The sequence below is a fragment of the Spodoptera frugiperda genome, chromosome 14 (assembly GCF_023101765.2).
Source record: "Spodoptera frugiperda isolate SF20-4 chromosome 14, AGI-APGP_CSIRO_Sfru_2.0, whole genome shotgun sequence".
In the NCBI taxonomy this organism is placed as follows: domain Eukaryota; kingdom Metazoa; phylum Arthropoda; class Insecta; order Lepidoptera; family Noctuidae; genus Spodoptera; species Spodoptera frugiperda.
The window spans coordinates 5,556,269-5,580,673 of record NC_064225.1 but is presented as its reverse complement, the minus strand read 5'-3'; the positions used below and the strand labels follow the sequence as shown (position 1 = coordinate 5,580,673).

The 24,405-nt window shown below is 35.0% G+C and overlaps 1 protein-coding gene across 1 annotated transcript in view; it reads right to left on the bottom strand.

Moving 5' to 3' along the window:
* LOC118279265 (uncharacterized) overlaps positions 1–24,405 on the bottom strand; it is a 125,987-nt gene that overhangs the window by 52,334 nt on the left and 49,248 nt on the right. Inside the window, exon 2 of the mRNA XM_050698450.1 lies at positions 18,067–18,390. Coding sequence (XP_050554407.1) covers positions 18,067–18,124 — 58 coding nt within the window. The 5' untranslated portion in view covers positions 18,125–18,390. The remainder of the gene's footprint in view (positions 1–18,066; positions 18,391–24,405) is intronic.

Sequence of the window (24,405 nt, the reverse complement as noted above, 5' to 3'; positions counted from 1 at the left end):
ACGGGATTATGAAGCGGATTCTAGGATTTTAGCTAGTTCATCTAAAGAAAATCTCTGGACTATTGTGGTAGTCCTTCTATCGTACTCAGAATCATAATAATTATAATGGGTCTATTTTCCCCCCTTGAATTTTTTTTTTCTTAGCGAAATCTTTATTTAACGAATGATTTAAGTACGATACCTTATCACTAAGTTCATGTTTGTATCTTTCAACTTTTGAATAACAAATGCCATTTGAAATCGGGAACCCAACCCAGTAGCTAGGCTTGAACTATTTAACGAATGAGTTCATTTTCTGCCTGTCTGTCTGTCTGTTTGTTCCGGATAATCTTTGAAATGGCTGAAACGATTTTGTCGGGCATTGGCAGGTAGCTGATGTACTAAGGAGTAACTTAGGCTACATTTATTTTAGAAAAAAAATCGTGAGGAACAGCTAGATGGAAATATTTTTTTCAATAATCTTGTCACGTCGATAATAAACGAAACGGTCATCATAATTATCTAGTAGTCTTCAATTATGATTTCTATCACAGAAGCCAACGAACGATATAATCTTAATACCACGTTTTGAGACACTGCTTTTCTTTTTTCAAAATGAAACCGAGAATTTCAATCAGGCTATCGTAGCACGACCGCGGTTTTAACAAAGGAATAAAAATCATTGTTAAAAAGAAATTGGAGTCCAAGTAATACTTTGGAAGATGCAATTTTTATTTAAAACCGTCGCGTCGCCTCGAGTCGAAATGGAGAGAAATAATAAATAGACAAAGGAACAAGGTATGAAGTAACAAGCGACTTTAGTTAAGGAAATGTTGTTTTTGTTTTTTTTTTTATATTTTATGTTAAGTTATCTTGTCAGTGTATGATACTTCATTAGTTGTGGTTGTTCGGTGGTTTAAGACGTTCGCTTCTCATGCATGAGGGTGCGGGTTTGGGTAATACTAGTGTGATAGTAATTTAAATGATGCTTCTGGCTTCAAATAATATTTTATTCTATTAGCAATATACTCACAAACTCATACCTATTTAGCGAAGCTTAAAATTGGTATACATAGTAGGAGTGTCCTGCTATTTACTTTGCTGTGAAACAAATTCATGAATGATGAACCTGAACAAAATATGATAATAATAATTATAAAAGCTTCGACACCTAACTTAGGATGCTGAATTAAGCGGATGGATTAAGGGCCTGATACAGAAGGCAGTTCTCCTGCAGAAACGGTACACATTGTGAGAAGATTTTGTATTTATTTAACAAATTGTCAATGGCTTGGACCATGATCTCGCTACTGGTCGGGTAAGCAGTATTTAAATGTAATTTTAGAGGATATTAAAAAAATATATGTTCATTATTAACATAAAAATAGGTATTCCATATCATGATATAGTATCGAATGTTAGAATACATTTTCCTTGTAATAACAATACCACAAATTGTCTTTCCCACGGAAATGCTGATACATTACGAGCAGTTAAAAGCGAATGAGGAAAAGAATTTAAATCAAACTTGAATGTAAGGAGAGGGTGTGTAACGCGATACCTTTGAGGATGTCTGATATTTTGGTGTAAATGCAGAATTTTTGGTGTAGTGAGTTGATACTCACTTTGATTTTTATGGAATAAGCCGGTAAACGAGCAGACTGATCACCTGATGGTAAGCAATCGCTGTCGTTCATATACCAGAGGCGTTATAAGTGTATTGCCTTTTGGGAGTTAGGAATTTAAGAGTTGTTGGTAAAGCGGAGATTGGGAATATTGGGAAAGTAATTGGGCCTCCGGTAACCTCACTCACACAACGAAACACAACGCAAGCGTTGTTTCACGATAGTTTTTTTTTTTTTTGAGGCTGTGGTATACTCTGGTCGAGCCGGCCAATTCGTGAAATAAAATGTGATATTTGATAAATACATTATTTGATAAATACAAGAGATTCGTCTGACCTTTTTTTCTTTAAAATAAAAGGTAGATTTGTATCCACCTCTTCAGGGAATAAAATCCAACAAAGTGGAAATTTTCAGATGTAAGTACGAAAATTATAGGAATCGAAATTGAATCCAATTTTGGAAAGTTAAACTTGTTCTTGTTTTTCCATTTGTTCCAATCAGTTTGCAACATTTTAAGGGTGCTTTACGACCAGAGATTTGCTATGTAGCTATGCTGGGAAGAATGTGACCTTTTTGCACCATTGCTATGCTATGTGCACCAATGAATATGATTGGTGGAAGCCAAACGCATCCATAGCAATGTAGCATCGCTCATTTCTGGGGAAAATATCATTTTTATTCAATCCAATCACTCTATTTCTGGCTTTCTTCCCTTCTATGCATTAAAATATTTCATTCACTCTATCATAAGACTGAAACCCTAATATTTTTGCGTGATTATTCTTTTAAGGTGGTAAAACTTGCAGTTTACCGCACATTAAAGTGTCTGTCGTTTAGTTTCTAGAAAAACAGGAGCAATATTATGTTAAAGACAGGACGGTGGGGGCCCGTGCAACAGAATTAATGAGGTGATTTGTCTCCAAATAGAATAAGGAAGACTCATGGCATCAAATTGAATGGAATTCAATTTATTGGCAGAACGCTGGGATCTCACTTAATGGGCCCTCGGAATGTTTATTTGCTTTTTATACGCTTTAATGCAATGTTATAAGGTTCATTTTAACCCAACTTATAAATGGTTTTTCTCATTGAGTGCTGTTATTAGAACGAAGACAATGTTTAGTTGAAATCGAAACGTTTATTGTTAATCATTGTCTTAAATGATGTCGCTTTTTCCTGTAATGGTCAATTTATTGGATTTGGAATTGCCTGCTAAGTAACAGAGGTTTGGTTAAGGGTTTTTGGGATTGGGTGATTGTGAATCCTGCCTCTTTGATTTTTTTATTACGTAGAACTTCGGAAATTCTTTTCATAGTTGAAAACCTTAGAACTTTTTCCTTTAAACATAATTGTCCATCGACCTCAGAGAGATTTCTTTCTAAATATGTTTAACTCAAAGGTGACTGACTGACTGACATAGTAGTCTATTAACGCACAGTCCAAACCACTGGTAGGATCGGGTTGAAATTTGGCATGCAGGTAAATGTTATGACGTAGGCATTCACTTAGAAAGGATTTTTATTAATTCTACCGCCAAGAGGATAAAATAGGGGATGAAAGTTTGCATGAAACTTTGTCAATTTTAAAGCGATCGAGCAGAGACTTTGCATGCATAAAGTTATTATGACGTAGGCATCTCCTGAGAAAGTATTTTTATAAATTCCATTAATAATAATACTTTTTAACGTGAGTGAAGCCGCGAGCAAAAGCATCTACACATGTATCTTCTGTTTTATCTGCACCTTATCAATCTTTCCATTCCACTTTCTTCGTTGTTTTTATTTATCTTCTATCCTATTTATAATTCTCTCAAAATCCTTATAAAAGTAAGTAGACAGACAGTCCCTTATTAATTGTCAAAATGAAAAATTGGCCTGCATTTAAGGCCTGGACGGTAACATGGAGTAATGAGACAGCTCCATGTTTGACATCGTCATTATCTTGGCCTTAGGCCAAGCGTTGGTGAATCTATAGAAAATTCAAAATGGTTTTAGTATTTTGCACTCCTTTTTTGAGGGGGACAAACTATCCAATTACTTCTTGCCGCCTTGGGCGAGGAGACAGGGAGTATCAGACTCTTACTGACAAAAAACTGACTGCACGGTTGGCGCGGTGGCTGGGCAACTGGCTGCCGTGCAACGTATCGCGGGTTCGATTCCCGCACGGAACAACTCTTTGTGTGATCCACAGATTGTTGTTCCGGGTCTGGGCGTGATGTGTATGTGAATTTGTATGTTTGTAAACGCACCCACGACACAGGAGAAAATCATAATGTGGGGCAACGTTTTTTTAAAAATAAGAATAAGAACAACCACCTCGTTCCTACTCTTGCTTTTTGAGCTAGAACCCCGGTAATCTGCTCGGCAGTCCGCAGCTCCGGGTCACTTCTAGACCTACTTGATGCTGTTGAAGTGGTAAGATATTGACTAAACTGATCGACATTAAAATTTGATAGAAATAAAACCACGATAAAATTGAATGACAAAGCATAAACAATAAACATGGTATTAAAAACAAAATGCCATTTATTAATAAATCCATCAGTAAATTGAGGATCAGTTGTATTAACAAATGTAGACTAACCGCAGATGGCAACCATACTCATGTTAAATCCCTTATAAACTGATATAACTTATTAGGGTTGTGTCCTGGCCTCTACATTGACAGAAATAGTGGTACTTGGTAACTTGTATGTGTTAGAATATGATAGTTATAGTCTATGAGACTAGTGGAGTCTCATATTTTTATACATAGATAGTAGGTATGAATTTCTTAAGCGCCTTATATGAAAACTAATTGTTTATTAATTTCACATAAGAAAATACCGATTGTGTGTCCGATGTATGGCATTAGGCGCGTCAACAATTTTTTTTGCAACGTGACGCCTTTAATCTCCGAAGGGGTAGGTAGAGGTGCACATTACGGCACATAATCGCAATGCACAACCACATTTCACAATTTATGTTGTAAGTTATAGGGAGTGAGCCTATTGCCATATACATTGCGCGTCAACAATTTAATCATAATATTATGTTATTTCAACTGACCAGTTAGGTCAGTTGAAATAACATAAATCAGAGTTTAAATTAAACTTTACCTGTTTTGTTAGATACCTATATTAAAAAATCTTTGTGCGTTTATCGAAGAAGGCTATTAAACAACACGCTACAACCTTGCCAGAGTAGCTAATACAGCATAGGTAAAAATCTAATAATTTACTCACACAAACCTGAACCCTTTCACAAAACACAGACACACCGACACAAACTCATCACCAAAAGCGACAAACACGATTTTATCCCTTTAATCAAATAAAAAGCTTCGTAAATATATTACATGCATGACATTACACTAGCATTAGCCGACGCACACATAATCTGAGACAATAAACGGGGATGCTCGTAAAATGGCTCATGTTATTAGGGGATGTATTATGTATTAATATTAGTTGAGTATTGAATGGGTAGTATGGAGTATGATTTTGCAGTGTCTGGGGGATAGATGTGTCGATTTGGATGAAATGTGTGTCTTATAATTATGAGATAATTAAGAATAGGTACTTATTATTTAAAGCATAAGTATCAGATTGCGCCAGACAGTCCACGACCGCTCTGCCAAGAGTGAAACGACAGAGAAGAGACCTATTATTCTATTAATTATACAACTGCTTTATTGGTCCTTAAACTTTTCAATACCCAAATCCCGTATCCTAAAATTCCTAATCCCTAAAAGGCCCACAACGCATTTGTATAATCGGCGCCACCCACGTTCACTTGAATAACCAGAGAAGTTATTGGCTTACTATCAGGTGATCTATCTGCTCGTTGGCAAGTTATCTATGTTTTATATTTCAAAAATAGCACTGATTCCAAAATTACAACCCCTATGTGAAACTTAACACTTTCCTGAAATAGAAAATCAAACTCGATGCCTCTTCGGTCTACTCAAAAGGCACTACACTATAAATAGTTTTCCTCAAAACACAAGTTTCCCATAAAAAAAAAGATAAAAAAGCTGATCATACATTATCCGCACAGTTTCCCAAAATGGCAAACTATTTCTTTGATGTTATTCCTTTTGTTGATAACGGCTTTGTTTTGTTACTTGAGGGCACCATCACCGATGTCCGAACCGCAGAAAGCAAACAATAATATTTCAATCACCCTGTTTTTAACTACCACCATTTTCTATATCCACATTTTTATCGGCAAGAGAACGACGGGCGAGGCATGAAATCCCCTCGAGTTGCTCACAATCCAATAATAATAAAAAACCAATAAAAACCTTATATTATTTATTGACGATTTCCTATTTGAAGCCAAGACTAACGGCATCACAAATTGACTGGGAATCTCGAATGTTCTTAGCTTATTCAGCGAACAGGATAAATAGGAATCGAGAAATCTGAGTAACAAGTTCAGTATTTTACTGAAGAACCAAGTATTTTACTAATCCACTTTAGAAAAATGTAGATTTTTGGATTAAAGGAAATGCTTTTCAGAGGTTGGCTAAGTCAACCTCTCTATAAATAAATGTTTTCATTCCAATGGGACTAACAATAATTGTGTACTGCATTTAATGTGATGGTCACATTCTGCTAGTTACGTTATCAGTAAAATTTAATTATTTTCATTATTATAATAATTGCAATATTACAATGCGATATTACAATAATTTCGTAGTTCTAGAAATCGGTAGCAGCATTATATTCCGATACTAATTGATAGCGCGCAGCTTCGCTTGCGTGTAATATGGGATTTGTGACTAGCACAATTCCCGATTCTGTACTATTATTAAGAAAATTTCGATAATCGGAAAAATAACCCAATTTGTCCGACCCGGAAATCGAACCCGAGACCCTTTGCCCGGCAGTCGCAATGAAATATTTTGAAAACAAAAAAAAATCTGGACCTACAATGACCTACATTTATTGCGTGCAACGAAACATCGTTGTTAAGTTAAGTAATACCTATATTACATGTTCAGTACCTATTTCACAGCGTTAAGTTGATATAAACGCATGAACATTACAAAAACTTTAAGCCACTTATTTATTAGGAACACCCATTACCAAACACCAGCCACTCCCTACTATATCAACAGTAATATTTTACTACCAGTTCATTATATCACATCTAACATTACCATCCACCCTAACAATTTGCGTAAGCAAATATACCGACAAAAAAAATACAATGTTTTCCGTCCAATCTTATCCAATCAGCAAAATATTTCCCCCAAAAATCTCCAGCAAAAAACACATAAGCATCCGATGTAAATATATCCTTACCTAGCTCAGTGTCACTTCCATTTTCTGGTCGGAATGATTCATGAAAAGACTGCGCAATTTATAGGCAAGCTTGGTCAGCAGTACCCTAGCCATCTTTGTAAGAAATTGACCTATTTGGATTATACGAAGCGTTATCACAACCATGGGTATTTATGATAATGTTATAAGAGAGCCTCTATGACTACTCGTAATTTCCAAAAGTGATTGGCCAGTGTTATAGGGAGTATGTATATGGAAGGGTCACATTGTGGTTCTATTTGCGGATCGAGTATTAAAATTGTATGTTGTTCTGCTAGTAAAATTATGTAGCAAATATTTTATATGTCTGTCTGTCTGACTGTCATGTTATTGTTAGTATGTAACAACAGTTTTGAAGCCAAATATCTAAGTAATTAAATTTTTTTACGGATATAAATATTGATCGGATTGGCAATATCAGCCAAAGTTTAAATTAAATGTACCCTTAACCGACGAGCATGCATGAAAAGACTGATGACTCTTGATGAAGTGAAAGTAGTATCTAAGTATCGTAGCAATTGGCGTTCCAGTCTCTGCCTACCCCCTTCGGAGACAGGCGTAAGGTCATGTTTGAATGAACAACTTTTATTCGGAATCATCTAACAATATTTTGGAACCATATAATAATAAAAATATCTCTACACAAGAAACAAATACACGCAAGATAAAGAAACTAAGCAACACTTATCACGAAAAAAGATCACAAACAAAATAGTGTGGATAAGGGTGTTTTTCCAACAGAGAAGTGCTATGCTACGTTGCTGTGGATGCGTTTGGCTTCTACCAATCATATTCATTGGAATACATTGCTTAGCATTGGTGGAAATTATGCTATAAAAGCTATGCTATATTTTTATATGGAAAGATGCGTACTATGGATAGCTTTATTATCGATACAACGCATACTCGAGCTGCGCATCTTCCTCGCACAGCTAGATAGCATATTATCAGTGGAAACAGTCACAAAGTTTCACAGTTTAGCAATTACATCTTTACTGGCTACATAGCACATCTCTGGAGGAAAAACGCCCTAAGGGAAACCCCTACCTCATTCCTCCTAAAAATAAAACAATTTGACTACACTACAAAGTTCATTAACGATTCTCCGAAGTTAAGTATACGAGAAAGCCTTTTAGCACTAAATAAAGATTGACAAATGACTTGGAAGAAAGAAAAGAGATTTATCGGTGAACATTTACCAATAAAACGGTTTTCACGTAAAGAGAAGCATGTATAACATGATACATACGACCACGTAAGAAGGGGGATGGATGTGGAAAAGATGTTTTATTGAATGGCTTTTGAAGAATAAATATGTCATGTTTGGTTGTCTAAGGAACACGGGTGACTGAGTGTATCGCTTCTTTAAGGATTTTTTTTCATCAGAGATGTGCTTTGATACGTTGCTGTGGATGCGTTTGGCTTCCACTAATCATATTCATTGGTACATATAATTTAGCACTGGTGAAAGCGGACTCAATTAAGCTGTGTTTTTTATATAAAAAGATACATGCTATGGATGCCTGCTATCGATACATTACATACTTGAGCTGCGCATCTTCCTCGCACAGCTACATACCTTAATGTCAGTGGAAACGGTCACATAGTTTCACAGCTTAGCTCTTACATATTCGTAGCATAGCTACATAGTCCATATCCGGTGGAAAAACACTCTAATGATATATTAAATGCTGTTGTTTATCAAAAATGTCGGATAGTGTTTAATTATAAGTTTGGGCATCGTGGTTAATCGATGTAATCAATACAGTTTCCTGACATTTTCATTATAGTGTACAAAGCAACCAATGGCGGTGGATTTGTGTATCTAATCTAATCAGCGAAGTTAGTGTAAAGGTCGGAATACTATAGAAACTTTTTATAATAGGGGGCAAACGAGCAGACTGGTCACCTGATGGTAAGCGATCAGAGCCGCCCATGGACACTCGCAACACAAGAGGAGACACAGGTGCGTTGCCAGCCTTTTTAAAAAGGAGTACGCTCTTTTCTTGAAGATTTGAAGGTCGTATCGGTTCGGAAATACCGCCGACGAATCACTTCTTCAATCACGAACATTAACTTCCTCACATTAGTAATCCATAACCTCACCCTAACCTTGGCTCCATATACCTCGATTCATCACTCAGGTTTTTGAAGCATCATCGTTTTACGATGATACAACAAAAACTAAAATACTAGTTATAAATGTTTCGCAGGCGCTACGACTGTGGTGTTGGAATTTGATGGATTGATCCGTCGACGCACAAGGCCGGCAAAAATGGGAGCCGTCTAGAAATAAAAGAAAATGTTTCAAACTAGACGGTTCCAACGTTTCTGTCTGTGATTTGGGTGTGAACGAAAATGGTCTGTTAATAGGAACGTTGAATTTGTTTCTCTAAAATATCGGATTATTTACAGTCATTTCAAACCACTATTAGTTTGATCGATGAAGTTGATCAGAAAGTCAAAGAAAGTAAGAGTTGAGATTGAATCAGCCACTTTTTTAAGCACTCGGATTTTTTCCTGTAACAACATTTAATTTGTGGATTACATAAAGAATTGCTCCGTGCGGGAATCGAATCCGTTATACATTGCGTGACAACAGGTTGCCCAGCCACCGCATCAACCGTATATACAACTCAATCGTTAAAATAATTTCAATGAAAATTTAATCAAACTGCATCACGGGAAAATTAACATTAAGATAGTTGTAGCTACTACAACTAGTAGCAGCGCGACCGTCGCAGAATACTGCTCATGAATATGAGCCTCTAGCATGACTTGAAACTAATCAAGTTCCTCGTCAAATAATTACGTGAGTAAGCCGAAAAACATAATCATTAATCTAGCCTGTCTCACTAAACTTATAATATGACACTAAGATCTTAAATTAAGCGGTATTTGTGATCCCAATCGACAACAACTGACGGAAAAAAGACGAAAGAGAAATTGAGGGGTAGAAACCGATTTTCCGTTCCGATTATTACCCCAATTTATTTTGTACGGTGAAGCTTTAAATGTGTATACGGAAGGTAAGGGCATACATCGTCTTGCTCTTAATCTCCAACGTCCCTTAGGGATCAGTACCAAATGATATCTATTGGTACGTTGGGATCTTTGAGCTTTCATACAAATACACGTTGGTCTTTTAGCTAGGTAGACGCCAACTGTATTTTCTCTTTGAAATACAAATTAATATGAAAAATAACTGAAGGCTTAATACGAGTTTGTTTTACGTTTAACCTGATCGAAACGAGAGTGCGTTTGGCGCTTTGATTGGTTGATTAATTCGAACCGGCCAATCAGAGCACCGAAAGCGCTCTCGTTCGTTTTCGTTCAACGTAAAGCAAACTCGTACAAGGGTCTTTAGTGGCTATAATTTTGCAAATGTCAAGGTTAAAATTGAGCTAGGGACGATAAATTTTATAGTTATAAAATCCATTACTTATTAATGGATTATGAAGGATTATACCCTCTTGAAGGATCATTAGTTAGATTAAATTTATTTAGGAATGAAAGTGATTTCCGTTGTTGCGTAGATACTGAGAAAATCTACTAGAAAAAATCCAATAATACCTATAAGTACTTCTTGGCGTTACATACGTAACAGGAGTGCTTGTTGTCAAGTCATTTGAAGACATAAAGAATCCTCCATTTGTAGATCTAAGGACTGACTACATAACTAAAACTATCTCGGTAGATTCTCTCACATCCCCCCGAACAAGGATTACAACTTTATCACAAGAAGGATAAGGTTGAAAATCTATGCAAAAAATTTCAGACGTCACAACTGATTTCTGCCAAAACTTCTAGCGTAGGGACTGTGATTATCAGAATTCTGCTCTGAGACCAACAAATAAAGCAATTGTGTCTACTGTGTACACAATCTTGTTAATAACATCTGTGTTATGTAATACCTAGGGAGTAAACGGTCCTAGACCCACAGTACATAAGAAAAATGTACAAAAAGACAAATTAGTGCAATAAGTCAGCATGCGAGGCTAAGCAGAACAACTTTACGCTACCCTGACTCATTTTTAAGCACCAAAGAAAAATGTAGGTGTACCAAAAAATGGTTCGTAATAAAAATGAAAGCATTTTTATTTATTCAACACTTTACTTTCTTTATGGGTACGCGATTTTGCTCCCAAAATCCTTTTGGACCTCTGGGAGGTAATTTGGAATGAGAAATAACAATATACTCGGCACAGGGGTATCCTTTATAAAGGACATAAATATGTAATTATATTTAATTCTAAGAACGATGGAGATTTTAATACTGTTAATTTCATGTGGAGTGGGTTATTGGTATGAAACTGTTTGTATGAGGTATTATTTTGTCGTTCATGTGTGGGTGTTTCAGTAATGTTTCGTTCGAGATTTTAATGCGTTGGTGTTACCAAAAGGTTTTTACAATCTGTTTTTGATGTAATTAAAATTATCTTTTGATGTTTGTTAATGTTTTAGGTAATTGTGTTTCGTGTATCGGTTTGGTTTAGATTTTAATTTCTGGAATGTTTTTTTTTGGAGTTGTGTTTTTATTTTAATGGTTTTAACAGCCGTTTAGTGAGTGAAAATAAATGAGATTGTGTAATTGATTTCCAAGAAAATATTTTATAGTTTACTAGCTTCTGTTGGCTTCGCCCGCGTTCCCGTGGGATAAACAGTCAATCTATCACTCAAGCCGACTCATACTCTATATACCAAATTTCAACAAAATTAATTCAGTAGTTTCAGCGTGATTGACGAACATACATCCAAACAAACAAACTTTCACATTAATTATATTAGTATAATGAGTATAAAAAAATCATAATATATCTTGGATTATCACAACGAGAACTTAATTAATTATTATGTTTTTCGGCTTACTCACGTAATTATTTGACGAGAAACTCAACTAGTTTCAAGCCATGCTAGAGGCTTATATTCATGAGCAGCATTCTGCGATACAACGCAACGTGTAATAATAGTTAATATAGTATATCATGTATAATGAGAATTGCGTTCGTCATGTCCAACGCAAATGATTATACAGCTGAAACGAATGGAAAATAATATGTGTAGAGGAATAAAATAAATAAATTCAACCTCTTGTTCCAATGATCGCTTTCAACCTTTTTGTACAGACCTTTAAAAAAATAATGGTGATTCGTCCGTTTATATCGTATTTTTATTTGTTCAGGGAATTCAATTTGTTCTTTTGGTTGCCTAGCAACGGAAACACGTGACGACACGGTGTTTCGAGAACAAAAATAAATCACATATATAAAATAGGTACGGTACTGTTATTTTTTATTCTGTAACAAAAAATATTCATGATGATAGTCGATTCGATGTTTTTTTTTTTGTTTTTAAAGTTGAATTTCTTGTTTTTGTACTGTTCTTTTGGAGTTTTTATTTCTTATTTCGTACATTTAAAATTGTGAACCGTATTTTATTAATATTGGCACAAAAAACAAAGATAGGTTTCTGAAAATGGAACCTATGGTCATTACAATTTATGTTAATATACACAAATGAATTATTATGTTATCGGCTTACTCAAGCAGTTCTTCTCTCAGCAGGAACTCGACTAGTTTCAAGCCATGCTAGAGGCTCATATTCCTGAGCAACCTTCCGCGACACACGACGCGGCAATTGTCATGCTACTACCGACGTTGACTTCAATAGTATGTCTCACAAAAGTTATAATAAAAAAAATATAGTGTTTTTTCTATCCTTCTTTTCTGCAGTTAGTATATTAAGCTGTATACTAAAATTACTACGAAAAGTCGGTATTTTATTCTGTCCACGCAGAGACAAAGATAATCTAAATCATACAATAAAGAAAGCACATTAAGACCACAAACCTTCTTACCGAATAATAATAATAACACTAAATTCTGTCTCCTCCATTTATAGAAGTCGCTAGCTTAAGAAAATTCACTGAAATGTACTTTCCCACAAAAAGACCAGACGTTTACATTAGTTTATTTCTTTAAAAAATCTTTGCCTCATACTAAGATCTTCTCCTGTGTCGTGGGTGCGTTTACGAACATACAATTTCTCATACACATGACAGCCAAACACGAAACAACAATAAGAGTACTAAGTGTTTGTGCGACCGTTGAATTTTAAGATGAAGTTCAAGAAATAACAATCTAAATCAAAATGAGTTATCATGAAAGTGTTTATACTTATAATGTGCATCTCTGCCTACCCTTTCGGAGGCAAAAGGCGTTACGTTACGTTACGAAAGTGTTCATATATTAGTCAATAATATAGACAAGAATTACAACTATACCAGTAATAAAAAACAACTAAAAGTAAGTATGAAAGAAAAACTCAACCCTACTTCCAGCCAAGACGCAAAGCCCAGACATAATTGAGAAGCTCCCGAGAGACAAAAAATATTATGTAATATATTTGTTTGACCCACACACGAGAGAAAATATAATCACATTTAACAGGTAGATTACCTGAAGATACCTCTCGCGAGCCACCTCGACGATTTACGACCTCAAGTCGGAACCTACAAAGATTAAGCGCTTTATTATCTAAAAGTATGCAAAAATTATTCTCAAAAATGTTGGGAAGAAATTTCGCGGTGGGAATTGTTAAGGTTATTTAGAATATTAAGTCTTAATTTCGTAAATGAGGTTGTAATTGTTTTATTGCTATTATTTTGCACGGTGGACGCAGTGGCTGGACAACTGGCTGTCGTGTAACGGGTAGCGGGTTCGATTACCCCATGGAGTTACTCTTTGTGTGATCTACAAATTATTCGCTTCGCATCTGGGTGCGTGTATCTGAAATTGTATGTTTGTTAACACACCTGACAGAGGGGAGAAAATCCTATGGTGGGGCAATGTTTTATAGGAAAAACATTGTTTTAATTGTGCCGTCTCAATAGTTTAATACTCTTGGGAGTTTCTGGGTGAAGCGAAGTATTGTTACAAAAAGATCCCAGTCGGAAATTGATTCCATGCTTTGATTAAAGAATTCTCAGTAGATTGCTATAGGCTTACCTCCTATTATATGAGACTTATAGCATTACTGATGAAAAGGAGATGTCACATAATTGTACATTTACTCTTTCACGGATAAAAAACCTTCTAAACGATTTATATTAAAAAAAAAACTATCATTTAGAATCTGACCATGGTCTTTCCATGAGACTCCGTTATTCATTTCTATTCCACTAATTTACAAATGTTACAGAACACAATATATCTCAGCCCATCTTATCAACAGTGTTTTGTTTCAAAAACGAGCTCCTCTTGTCTCGTTCCTAACAAAAAACACAACTGGAACATTTTAGCATTATTATTAAATTCAAGAAGAATACAATAGGAAAAACACTGAAACATTTACACACAAATACTCCTAATATCTTCTAAAACATTTAACACCGAAACAAAATAAGGTATAAACGTTTTTATTTCCCCAGTACCTTGAGCATAGGGTCTGAATTATCTCTTTATAAATGTAACGAAATAAACGCTTTGTTTACGATGGAGCTATAAACAATTTCTATTCCTTTGTCGGACTTATTAAGTAGAAAGCTTGGATAAACATAACTATGAATTTACTGGTAGATATTTCGATTCTGTGGGCGGATGATGTAATTGAAGAATTGATTCGCTCTGCCAGTCCTTATTATGGAAATGTATCAATGTTATTTGACGAAATAGAAGAAATAAAAGGAGATGTTTGCGGTAAATAAGAATTGTTGGCGAACAATAATATTGTATGAGTTGTTTTTGTGGTAGAATAATAAGATGGTAAAGGTGAGGACATTGGTCTCGTTAGATCGATCTTTATCGTGTCTCCATTCGCGTAGTTAGAATTAGATGGACCCGTCAAAGCTATGGCAGACGATTCGTAATTGGATCTCCTTGAAACGATCCGAGATAATGTTTATTTATTTATTTTATTAAGGCTTATCAACTAAGATACGTAAAGACAATCATAAAAATATGAAAAACAACAGTTAGTGTAGATATACCTACATTGCTGTTAAATAAAAGGTAGGCTCAACATTGTTTTTAGACGGTTCAAAGAAGTTGAACATTAGAAGCAATTTAAGGAGTTAAACATTAAAAGAAATAAAGAAATTAAGTACAAACATAATAAAAACTTAAAAAATTGGGCAAAACTATAAATGACTCTTTTAAATACACGTATTTTACTTGCAAATATATCATGTCGTGTTTCTTATAAATATTTTCATTACATTATCTGAGACATGGACACTTGGACACTTGAAACACCAGAAGTGTTACAAGTGCGTTGCTAGCCTTTTGGGGTTAGGAATTTAAGGGTTGTTGGAGAATCGGGGATTGGGAAGATTGAGAAAGGGGTAATTGGGCCTCCGTTAACCTCACTCACACAACGCAAGCGTTGTTTCACGTCGGTTTTCAGTGAGGCCGTGGTATTACTCCGGTCGAACCGGCTCATTCGTGCCGAAGCATGGCTCTCCCGTACTTAAAAATGGAACGAATTCAAAAATACAAAACAAGAAAACATTTGTTTCGTGAGTTCGAATATGGAGCAAATACGAATATAATGGATGCTTCTCCATGAACGTATTGAACGGTTTGAAAGATTCGGTGTATGGAAGACTGAGCTGCGACTACTTATGCGCTGCAATATCTTTTATCCGATATTTTGCTGGGGAAGCTTTGCACACTTTTGGAATGTGCTCCTTTATACTTTCACATGTTATGCAACGTTTCAGTTTAGCATTTGTAGTATTTTGTGTTAGGAAAACCGATATTTGCGAGTACGTACATGCAGGTTTGCAGTATTGACTGCATAGATATAAGTAAAATTGTCTTTTATAATATTATACTAGATGTGACTGCGACTTCATCCGCGTGGAATAGTGACTATAGATAATTTTCTCGCGGTCACAGCTATTTCCCTACCCCAGCGTGATAATTTGTAACCATACCGTAACGTATTGAACCGTACTGTTAGTAATATTCGTGTAAAAAATTTAGTAAATTCACCCAATACTTTTTAAGTTTAGACCTAACAGAAACTATATTTTTAGCTTCGTAATCGATTGAAGATCACGCCCAGAATATTAAAAAAAATAGTTAATGTACACTTTTGATTTTCCCACGATTTTATAACATGTGTATAGATAGTAATTATGTTCATAAAAAAAAGAAATTGAGTCCTAAGACAATAGTCATAAGACCCTAATTACATGTCTATTAATTATTATTGTACCTCGTACTAATGACCAAACAATATCTTTTCATCAAAGAAAATAATGTACGAAGAGATTAATGAACGTTGAACAACCTCCAACATTACGATACTGTTACATACACAAATAACAATTAACATTACCAAAACAATCCAAGTCACTCAGTAACTATCAAATAATTAGATCTAGCACCACTTAACAAAACCACGAAGCTGAACTGAACTAATTATGACATTATAAGGGTGCTTTTCCAACAAAATATGCTATGCTACGTTGTACCAATCATACTCATTGGTACACATAGCTTTATCATCATCATCATCATCAGAAACGAGCCAGAAGACGAACAAAGGCCTGCATCTTATAGATATACTTCCTACACCTTAGCACTGGTTGAAACAGACTCAGCCTAGCTATGTTTTCGTATATGGAAAGATGCATGCTTTGGTTGCGTGCAATGAATGTGTGCTATGTTATGGCTTCCCACTATCGATACATCGCATACTCGAGCTGCGCATCTTTCTCGCACAGCTACATATGTAGTTTAGTATCAGTGGTAACGGTCACATAGTTTCATAGCTTAGCCATTATATCTTCGTAGCATAGCTTCATAGCGCATCTCTGTGCAAAAGCACCCTTAATCTAAATCAAGCGAAACTCAAAGACGAAAGTTGTAAGAATAATCAAAATATAGAAATATTTTTTGGAGATAGCATCTTAATTTAAGACTAGCTAGAAGGCTTTTGTTCATAAAAGAATGTTAGAGGAAATGACTGAACAAGAGGACAAACGAGCTCTCTAAGAGACAACGAGACACCAAATTCTTGCGGCAAAAGTTTCCAACGTCAAACATATTATGTAGGTGGCGCTTCAGTTTTCAATTCTGCGGCAAATGTTTCCAACGTCAAAAATATTATACAGATGTCGCTTCAGTCTTGGAAATACATCGATGTAATGGAATTTTCGACGGACTCTTGAACACGTTTCGAGTTCCGATTTAAAATGTAGGAATTTGTGTAACGTTAAGGATCATTTTCGTGTGATTTTGTAGGTGGTTTGCCTTTTTCTATATCTTTGATGTTTTGTTATAACTTGGGGATAACTAGGGGATTTGAGAAATAAATGTTTCCTTAGGGTATTTACAAGTGGAAGTTTAATCGTTACCTTTGATTTAATCGACTTATTATTCGACATTTTGTTCCGATATTTCATTTTTTAAACGTGGGAGTTATTTTTAACATGGATACGCAGATTAAATATAAATTCCAAGAAAACGGGAACGTAGTACCTCTATAATATTTTAATAATTAATTGTAAAATAAGTCGTCGACTAATTTACTGTTAAAATCGGAATCGTAGACATGGGATAATAATTTTCCGTAAAAGCACCTTTATTGAAAAACAGTACATTGTTAAAATTTTCAGAATTAATTCTTTGTACTTTTGTGTTGCCCGAACTCGGACAAATTGAGGTCGGTAACAGATTCTTCGAAAACTGAAGAGAATGAATATAGTGCCTATGAAGTAGAAGATACCAGTATTGGCATGGTGCCCTTTTTGTAATAAGTTAATAATCCTGCTTAATTAAAAGATATATTAATTTATTTAAAGAATCTTTTGTATGCAGACTAGTTCAGTTCTATATTTAAAAATCAATTGCTGTTCATTAGTCTTACTAACACTCGAGAACGGCTGGATTGATTTGGCTAGTTTTTTGAGAAAAATATGTTTTAGGCAGTAGGAAGTTTATCGGGGCGGTTAGTCTAACAATAAATTCGATGTTTTCGGTTATCTGACTGAAAAAGCAAGACAGTAATTTTAATCAAAATATAAAGTCTTTCTGTGATTTTTATAATTCGTCCGTATATTCAAAATCTTATCTGCAATATTATTAGATTTGTCGTTTTCTGTAAGAATCTGGAAATACTCCAAGAAGTATTAAAATATTCACTTACCAATGAAATGCAGTGCTATGCAAACGAACACAGAATGTAGCGTAGTCATTTTGTTCATTGTTGATTCTTCTCTGCAAACAGCCTGTTCGAAGCACCATACATTTTATTTATTATCCACATTTATTTTATTTTCATCCATAACCACAGCACTCACATTATTAGCACTTATTTGTCTTCGTACAACGATATCATGTTTCTTCCTATCGATTCGATCTCACCGAACAATCGAATCAAGTTCCTGATTATCGAGAATCGATTCTCGAGATAATCTTTCGGCGACGGGATCGAAATATCCGTTGCGGGTTCTGCCACGTTTCAAGTCTCCTGTAACAAAGTGGAGTAATTTGATCAAGTCTAGAAATTTGAATACGATTTCCATATTGGATGCTTACACGCTAAACTTTGGGTGTGCGCCAAAGATGTACTCGAAAGATGTTACGTGGATTTTCATGATTCTCATGCTAATTCGGCGATAAAAGAAAAACATGGACTTTCCAAGAGAAGCGTATGAATTTAAAAGTTTAAAGGTTTCTCGTGAGTCTGCTTTGTAAATGACTTTAAAACTAATTGATACTCGGTGTGAATGCAATCTTTAAAACATCGACCTGCGCTGTTGGTACAGAATTTGCATTCAGGGTTCAATCCTCAGGGCGCCTATACTTCTAGTAAAATGTTCTTATAGAAGCATTGAAAGCGTTCAAACAAAGAGAGTATTCGACATTCAACCGCGCCAATAGAATTTAAATTCTATTTCTTCTTGCAAATAGTTCTATTTGTAAAAGTAGCCGTGTAGAAATAATTAAATGTACGTTAAAAAGCCTTAATGCCTATCCAGCAAGAAAAACGAGTGTAGCAAGAACAAGTAATTTTTCACCATTTGTACATTTCGCTTGGACGAAAACTAAAACCACAAATTCTGGAAGTTGCTCAGTAACGACTATAAGTTTTGGAAAACTTAGTAGTTTGTAAGATTGATTAGTTTAAAGAAATGGGTTTTGCGGCTAAAGGGATTCTGATTAATTCCATTTTAGTTGTTTGCTTGTTTCGTTCATTTGTAATGCGAAATACAAATTATTTGTCAGTGTCTCAGTTATTATTATTGGGATTTAACTTCTTTTTAGGTCATAACAATATGCTAATGTCTTGTTGTTGAAGTAAAGTTTTTGGTAGCTTAGCTCAAGCCTATTTTTTGATAGAAACATTAATATTTACAGCTGTCTTTTAGACTAGTAGTCACAAACAATATCATAAGATTCAAAATATGAAGATTTTTTTATATTTTTCATAAAAACGTGTAAAACAACAAGGATTTTCATATAAGAAAAAAAACTTCTGTCTTTACACATCTAGTATGTTGAACTATTGTACATTCGGCGATATCTCCAACAACAAAATTCCCAAACTTGACATAAACCTGCCATATACTTAAACCAAAAAAAAAACAACCGTAATTTTATTTTCCTTCACGCACATTTCTTCCAAATTTTCCCTAAGAAAGATTTCACCCATAAACTTGATGACGATGCTATTAAAATTGTTATAACCGTGCGTCTCATGAACACCACGGCTACATATACGGCATATGTAAATAAATAAACATCTCACATTCACGGGCCAGCACTAGAATTCCGTGTACACACAAATCATGAGCACAAACATCCAGACTTGAAGTAAACAGTTGTAGGACACCCTGTTTGTGTTCGTGCGGGGAACGCACTACAGCCTGCACTGTGTCACGAGATTCATTGGATAAACGGTTTATCACGGCATGGGTATGCAGCATCAGGAAGGCTATGGGTGTCTTATTTTTATAATAACTATCGTAAGACACAAGTGCCGCGTCTACGCACGCTGATCATAATGAAGAGTCCCTCTGAGACTTGAAATTAGTATAGCTGTTCTCCATTAATTTACGTGAGTAAAACGAGATTTTTAGTAACAGGTTTATAATCTTTTTAAGCCTTTTTGTAAGCTTGAAAAGTCGATGATTGATCAGGAATCATGTTATTGAACACGCACATGTCTGTTCATACGACCAGACAGGTAGGTAAATTAATAAAACTTCTAAACACCATGTATTCTTCAAGCACCTCTATCTAGCCTTACGAACAAAAGACGTAACAAAATAAACCATGGCCACAGCTGCCTCGAACCATAATACTAAAACTGACTTCACTAAAATGATGTCCTTGTACAGACGATTTAGTGTAAGTACTCTCAACACTCTTTAGAGGGTGTCCCAAGAACTCAATGGAAGGAACCTTTCATAGTAGTCTTCCTTTTACTTCCTTTTATTTCTGAAGTCTTATGTTAATTGGCAATAAATAATACGTATGATGAAATCTTTTTATGACAATATGTTAAAGATTTTCTTTTAAGGGGGGAAACTCATCCATTGAATTATTTTGCCTTGGGTGAGGCGACAGGGAGTGCCAGACTCTTACTGACTAAAAACCACCACGTTCCTATTCCTGCTTCTCTAACCGGAGTCTTGGTAAACTCGCTAGATAGTCCGCATCAGTCATCAGCCCTACTGAGCCCAATATGTTAATTTAGTAAGGATTTACAATTTTATGGTAAAAAAACTAACTCAGTTTGTATTCGACTCCTGGTTTATAAATGAATCACACATATATAAATGAAGTTCAATTTATTTTTCAAAATGAAATGAAGTTTCCTTATAGTGAAATTGTCTATCTTTAGTATTTAAGGCATTTTCCTTCCAGACACTGTCGTGGAACGCTCTGAATATAATAAATAAACGCGAATTCTAGTAAATAGAACACTGACCCCTCCTTTTCTTCAGCTCGATGGTCTTTAATCAAATAAACTAGGTACCATTGACCTAAAATAAATAATTCAGGAAACCTAGACGAGGTTTCTAGCCTAATTGATGCTGTTAATTTGTGTAGGTGTATTGGATAAATGACGATGAAACTACGTGTAGGTAGATTAGTAATAATTTATTTGTGTATTGATTTTTGGAGATTTTCTTCAAGATTGTATTAGCTTGTATATTTATGACTATTATATTCCTTGAAAGGACAAGCAGATACACAAACGTTAGCCACTTACATAGCATGAATGGGCTGGCTCGATTTCGAGTACCACCACTTTACAGTAAACTGGCGTGAAACCACGGTCGCTTTGAGTTGTGTGACAACGTCGTGGTGGCTTGAAAATTTAAGACGCTTACGCCTTGACGCTTCTCATGCATGATGAGTGCATGGTTTCAAAACTTACCATTGACAAGTACCAATGTGAAAACCGCTCCGAGTTATACGTACTTTCTGAGATTATCAAGACACCACTAAGAAACGGTAAGGGAAAACATCATGAGGAAATCTGGGCTTATAATTTCTAATTGTGGCCCTTCTGGGAGTTATGGGTCGTTCATGTGATTGCACTTTCGCCGTAAGAGGGAGGTTACCAGACGCAGAGATTAAATATACGATGCTATTGAAGTACATTAGCAGGATAAAAATAGGTTACACAATGATCATAATTCTTTATAATATTCCAGAATATATACAGAAATCACAGAAATAGTCAGACACTATCTGACTAACTAAAATATCACGTCTAACTTTCTAAAACAAGAGCCTAAAACTAATTAGTATTATAATCTTCGCATAATTACGTCTAACCTGCGTTGTTCCAAGTTGTGTTACGTCGCCATTTAATGAATATTTCAGCGGACTGCATAATTTCCTTCAAGATTTTGGAAGCCAACTTTAATGCAATGATAATTTTACGACAGAGCATTGTCTAGGGAGTGATGTGTATTAAAACTTGTGTTTATCAGAATTAATGTCATTGTTAACAATCTTAAATTGCACAGAGAAAATATAATTATTATGTTTTCTTCTTTACATTATATAGGAGTAACTAGCTTTTGCCCGGACTTCGTTCGCGTTCCTATTGTGACTTCCGGCAAATCCCGGTTTTAACCACATAGTTCCCGATCTCGCTCTCTTCAAAAATGAGATGTACTGAAATATTAGTCCTACTCTTCACCAATCAACATAATGGGCTCTGCGTTTGAATTTAATAGATGTATACTCGACTTAGGGCAGTCCCGGTTTAAATAGTTTAAAAACGGACTTAAACTATTTTAAAACTAAAGAAAGCTTCGAATTACGAATTGTATAACAATTAAAAAAGGCACTATATTACAACCTATCCTCTATTCTATAATAACCAAGCTTAAACTAAATCTAGTTAAAAGAAACGACTTAAATCTAATTAATTAAGCCTCAATGGTTTTAAATAAACTAACTACAGTAATTACTAATAATCGATATCAAACTAAACCTACGTTTCTAGTTTATGCCAAAAAACCAGGAAAACCCATAAAATAAACGTTATAATTGTAACTACAACGAAACCAATGTAGATTATTTGGACGAAACAGCAGGACCGCTACAGACTTGAATAATCTACGTGATAATACACTTTACTACGATAGTACCGAAGCTCGATTTGAGTACCCAACCAAATGAATGGCGAAACCATAGCGTGATCTATTTGTCCCAACGCCATTATCGAGGATGGGCAACTTGGATTATTTATTTATACTCCGTTCGGGCATTTTCTTTGTACTAAAAGTTTAATTATATTGATAACCTATTGACAAAGTTTGTGACATACTCTTTTATACTATTTATTTATTTTTTTCGATGAGATTAAAACAATAACATGAAAAGTCGTGTAACGATCGACATAGAAGGGTCTATACTGAGTAAGAGCATAATTTCTTTGTACTAAATCAGTTTCCTTATATTGATATTATAATTTTCATGTGACCTTTTTACTATTTATTTACTTTTTTTCGATGAATTAAAACAATAACATGAACCGAAGTCGTGTAACGATGACATAGAATTATGCTATGAAATAATTTATTTCTTATTTTTATTTTTATTTTTTGATTTTTGAAATAAAAATATAGTATGTCCTTTCTGTTCTAAACTATATCTGTACCAAATTTCAACCAAGATCCGTAAATAATTGCGGAGTATTAATAATATAAGCATAAACGTTCGACGTGATTCTTTAGTTTGACATAACTTTTTTATTTATCAACCGATTGACATGAAACCACTAAATGAAATTTAAGCCCCACAATATATTCGTGATAAACCGCATCCAACTCGGATCAGCCGTTTCTGAGATTAAAACAGACGAATCAGACAAACAGTCAAACAGACAAACAGAAAAAGACAAAAAAAAAGTTAATTACATTTTTGGGTTTTACATCGGATAACATGGTATGCCCTGCTATTTTTTTTATTTGGCTGAAATTTCAATGTACAGACAATCACTGCTTCTTTACGATTTTATTATATGCTAAATGAATGCATTCTTTGCGCGGTTGGCACGGTGGTTTGATTCCTACACGGAACAACGGACTTTTGTGATCCACACATTGTTGTTAGATGAGTCTATATGTCATGTGTATGTAACTTGTATGTTTGTAAACGTGTGAATGAAGCTAGAAGAAAATTCTTTAGCCCGATTCCCAAACAATATAAGGGTTTTTAGTTTGAAATATCGCATTACGTCACGCTATTAAGTCGTGTTTACCATAGAAATTACGTATTTGCGGCGGTATACCTAAATATAATTCGTTTTATCTAAGTTATCGTTGTTACGACAAAAAATAAAAACTATAATAATTTTTACGTTACCTAACTGACAGACGAAAAGATTCTGTAGTTTATTTTACCCCGTCATCATCCCTATTCTAAAATTCCACAACAATACTTTACTCTACTCCAGAATCTGAACAGTAGTTCGAAATGTATGAGGAGGAATTATAATCGTGCCCAACTTTGTGGGGATTGAGATGGACGCTTAAGTTGGATTATGTGTTCGTTCGTACGGTAGCTGATGCTAATTGATGTTACAATTTCGTTGAGTGATTGAGAATAATGGACGTGATTGTGGCAAGTGTTTTGTTACATTTCTGTATAATATACGGCAGATTTATTGAATAGAAAGTTCAGTTATTTATTGTATAGGTAGGAGTAGGACTAAAGTAATGAAGATATTTGCTTATCATCACAATCTCGCTGTCGATCTTCAAATTCGATGGAGCACAAAATTATGTTTTATGCGATAAGACACCGAAAAAGGAAACAACGAGAGAGAGAGATGTGCTATGTCGCTATGCTACAAAGATGTAATAGCTAAGCTGTGAAACTATGAAACCGTTTCCACTGGTACTAAGCTTTGTAGCTGTGCTACGAAAATACGCCACCGCAAAGTAGCTGTGCGAGGAAGATACGCAGCTCAAGTATGTGATGTATTCATAGTAGGGAAACAATGAACGGAGGA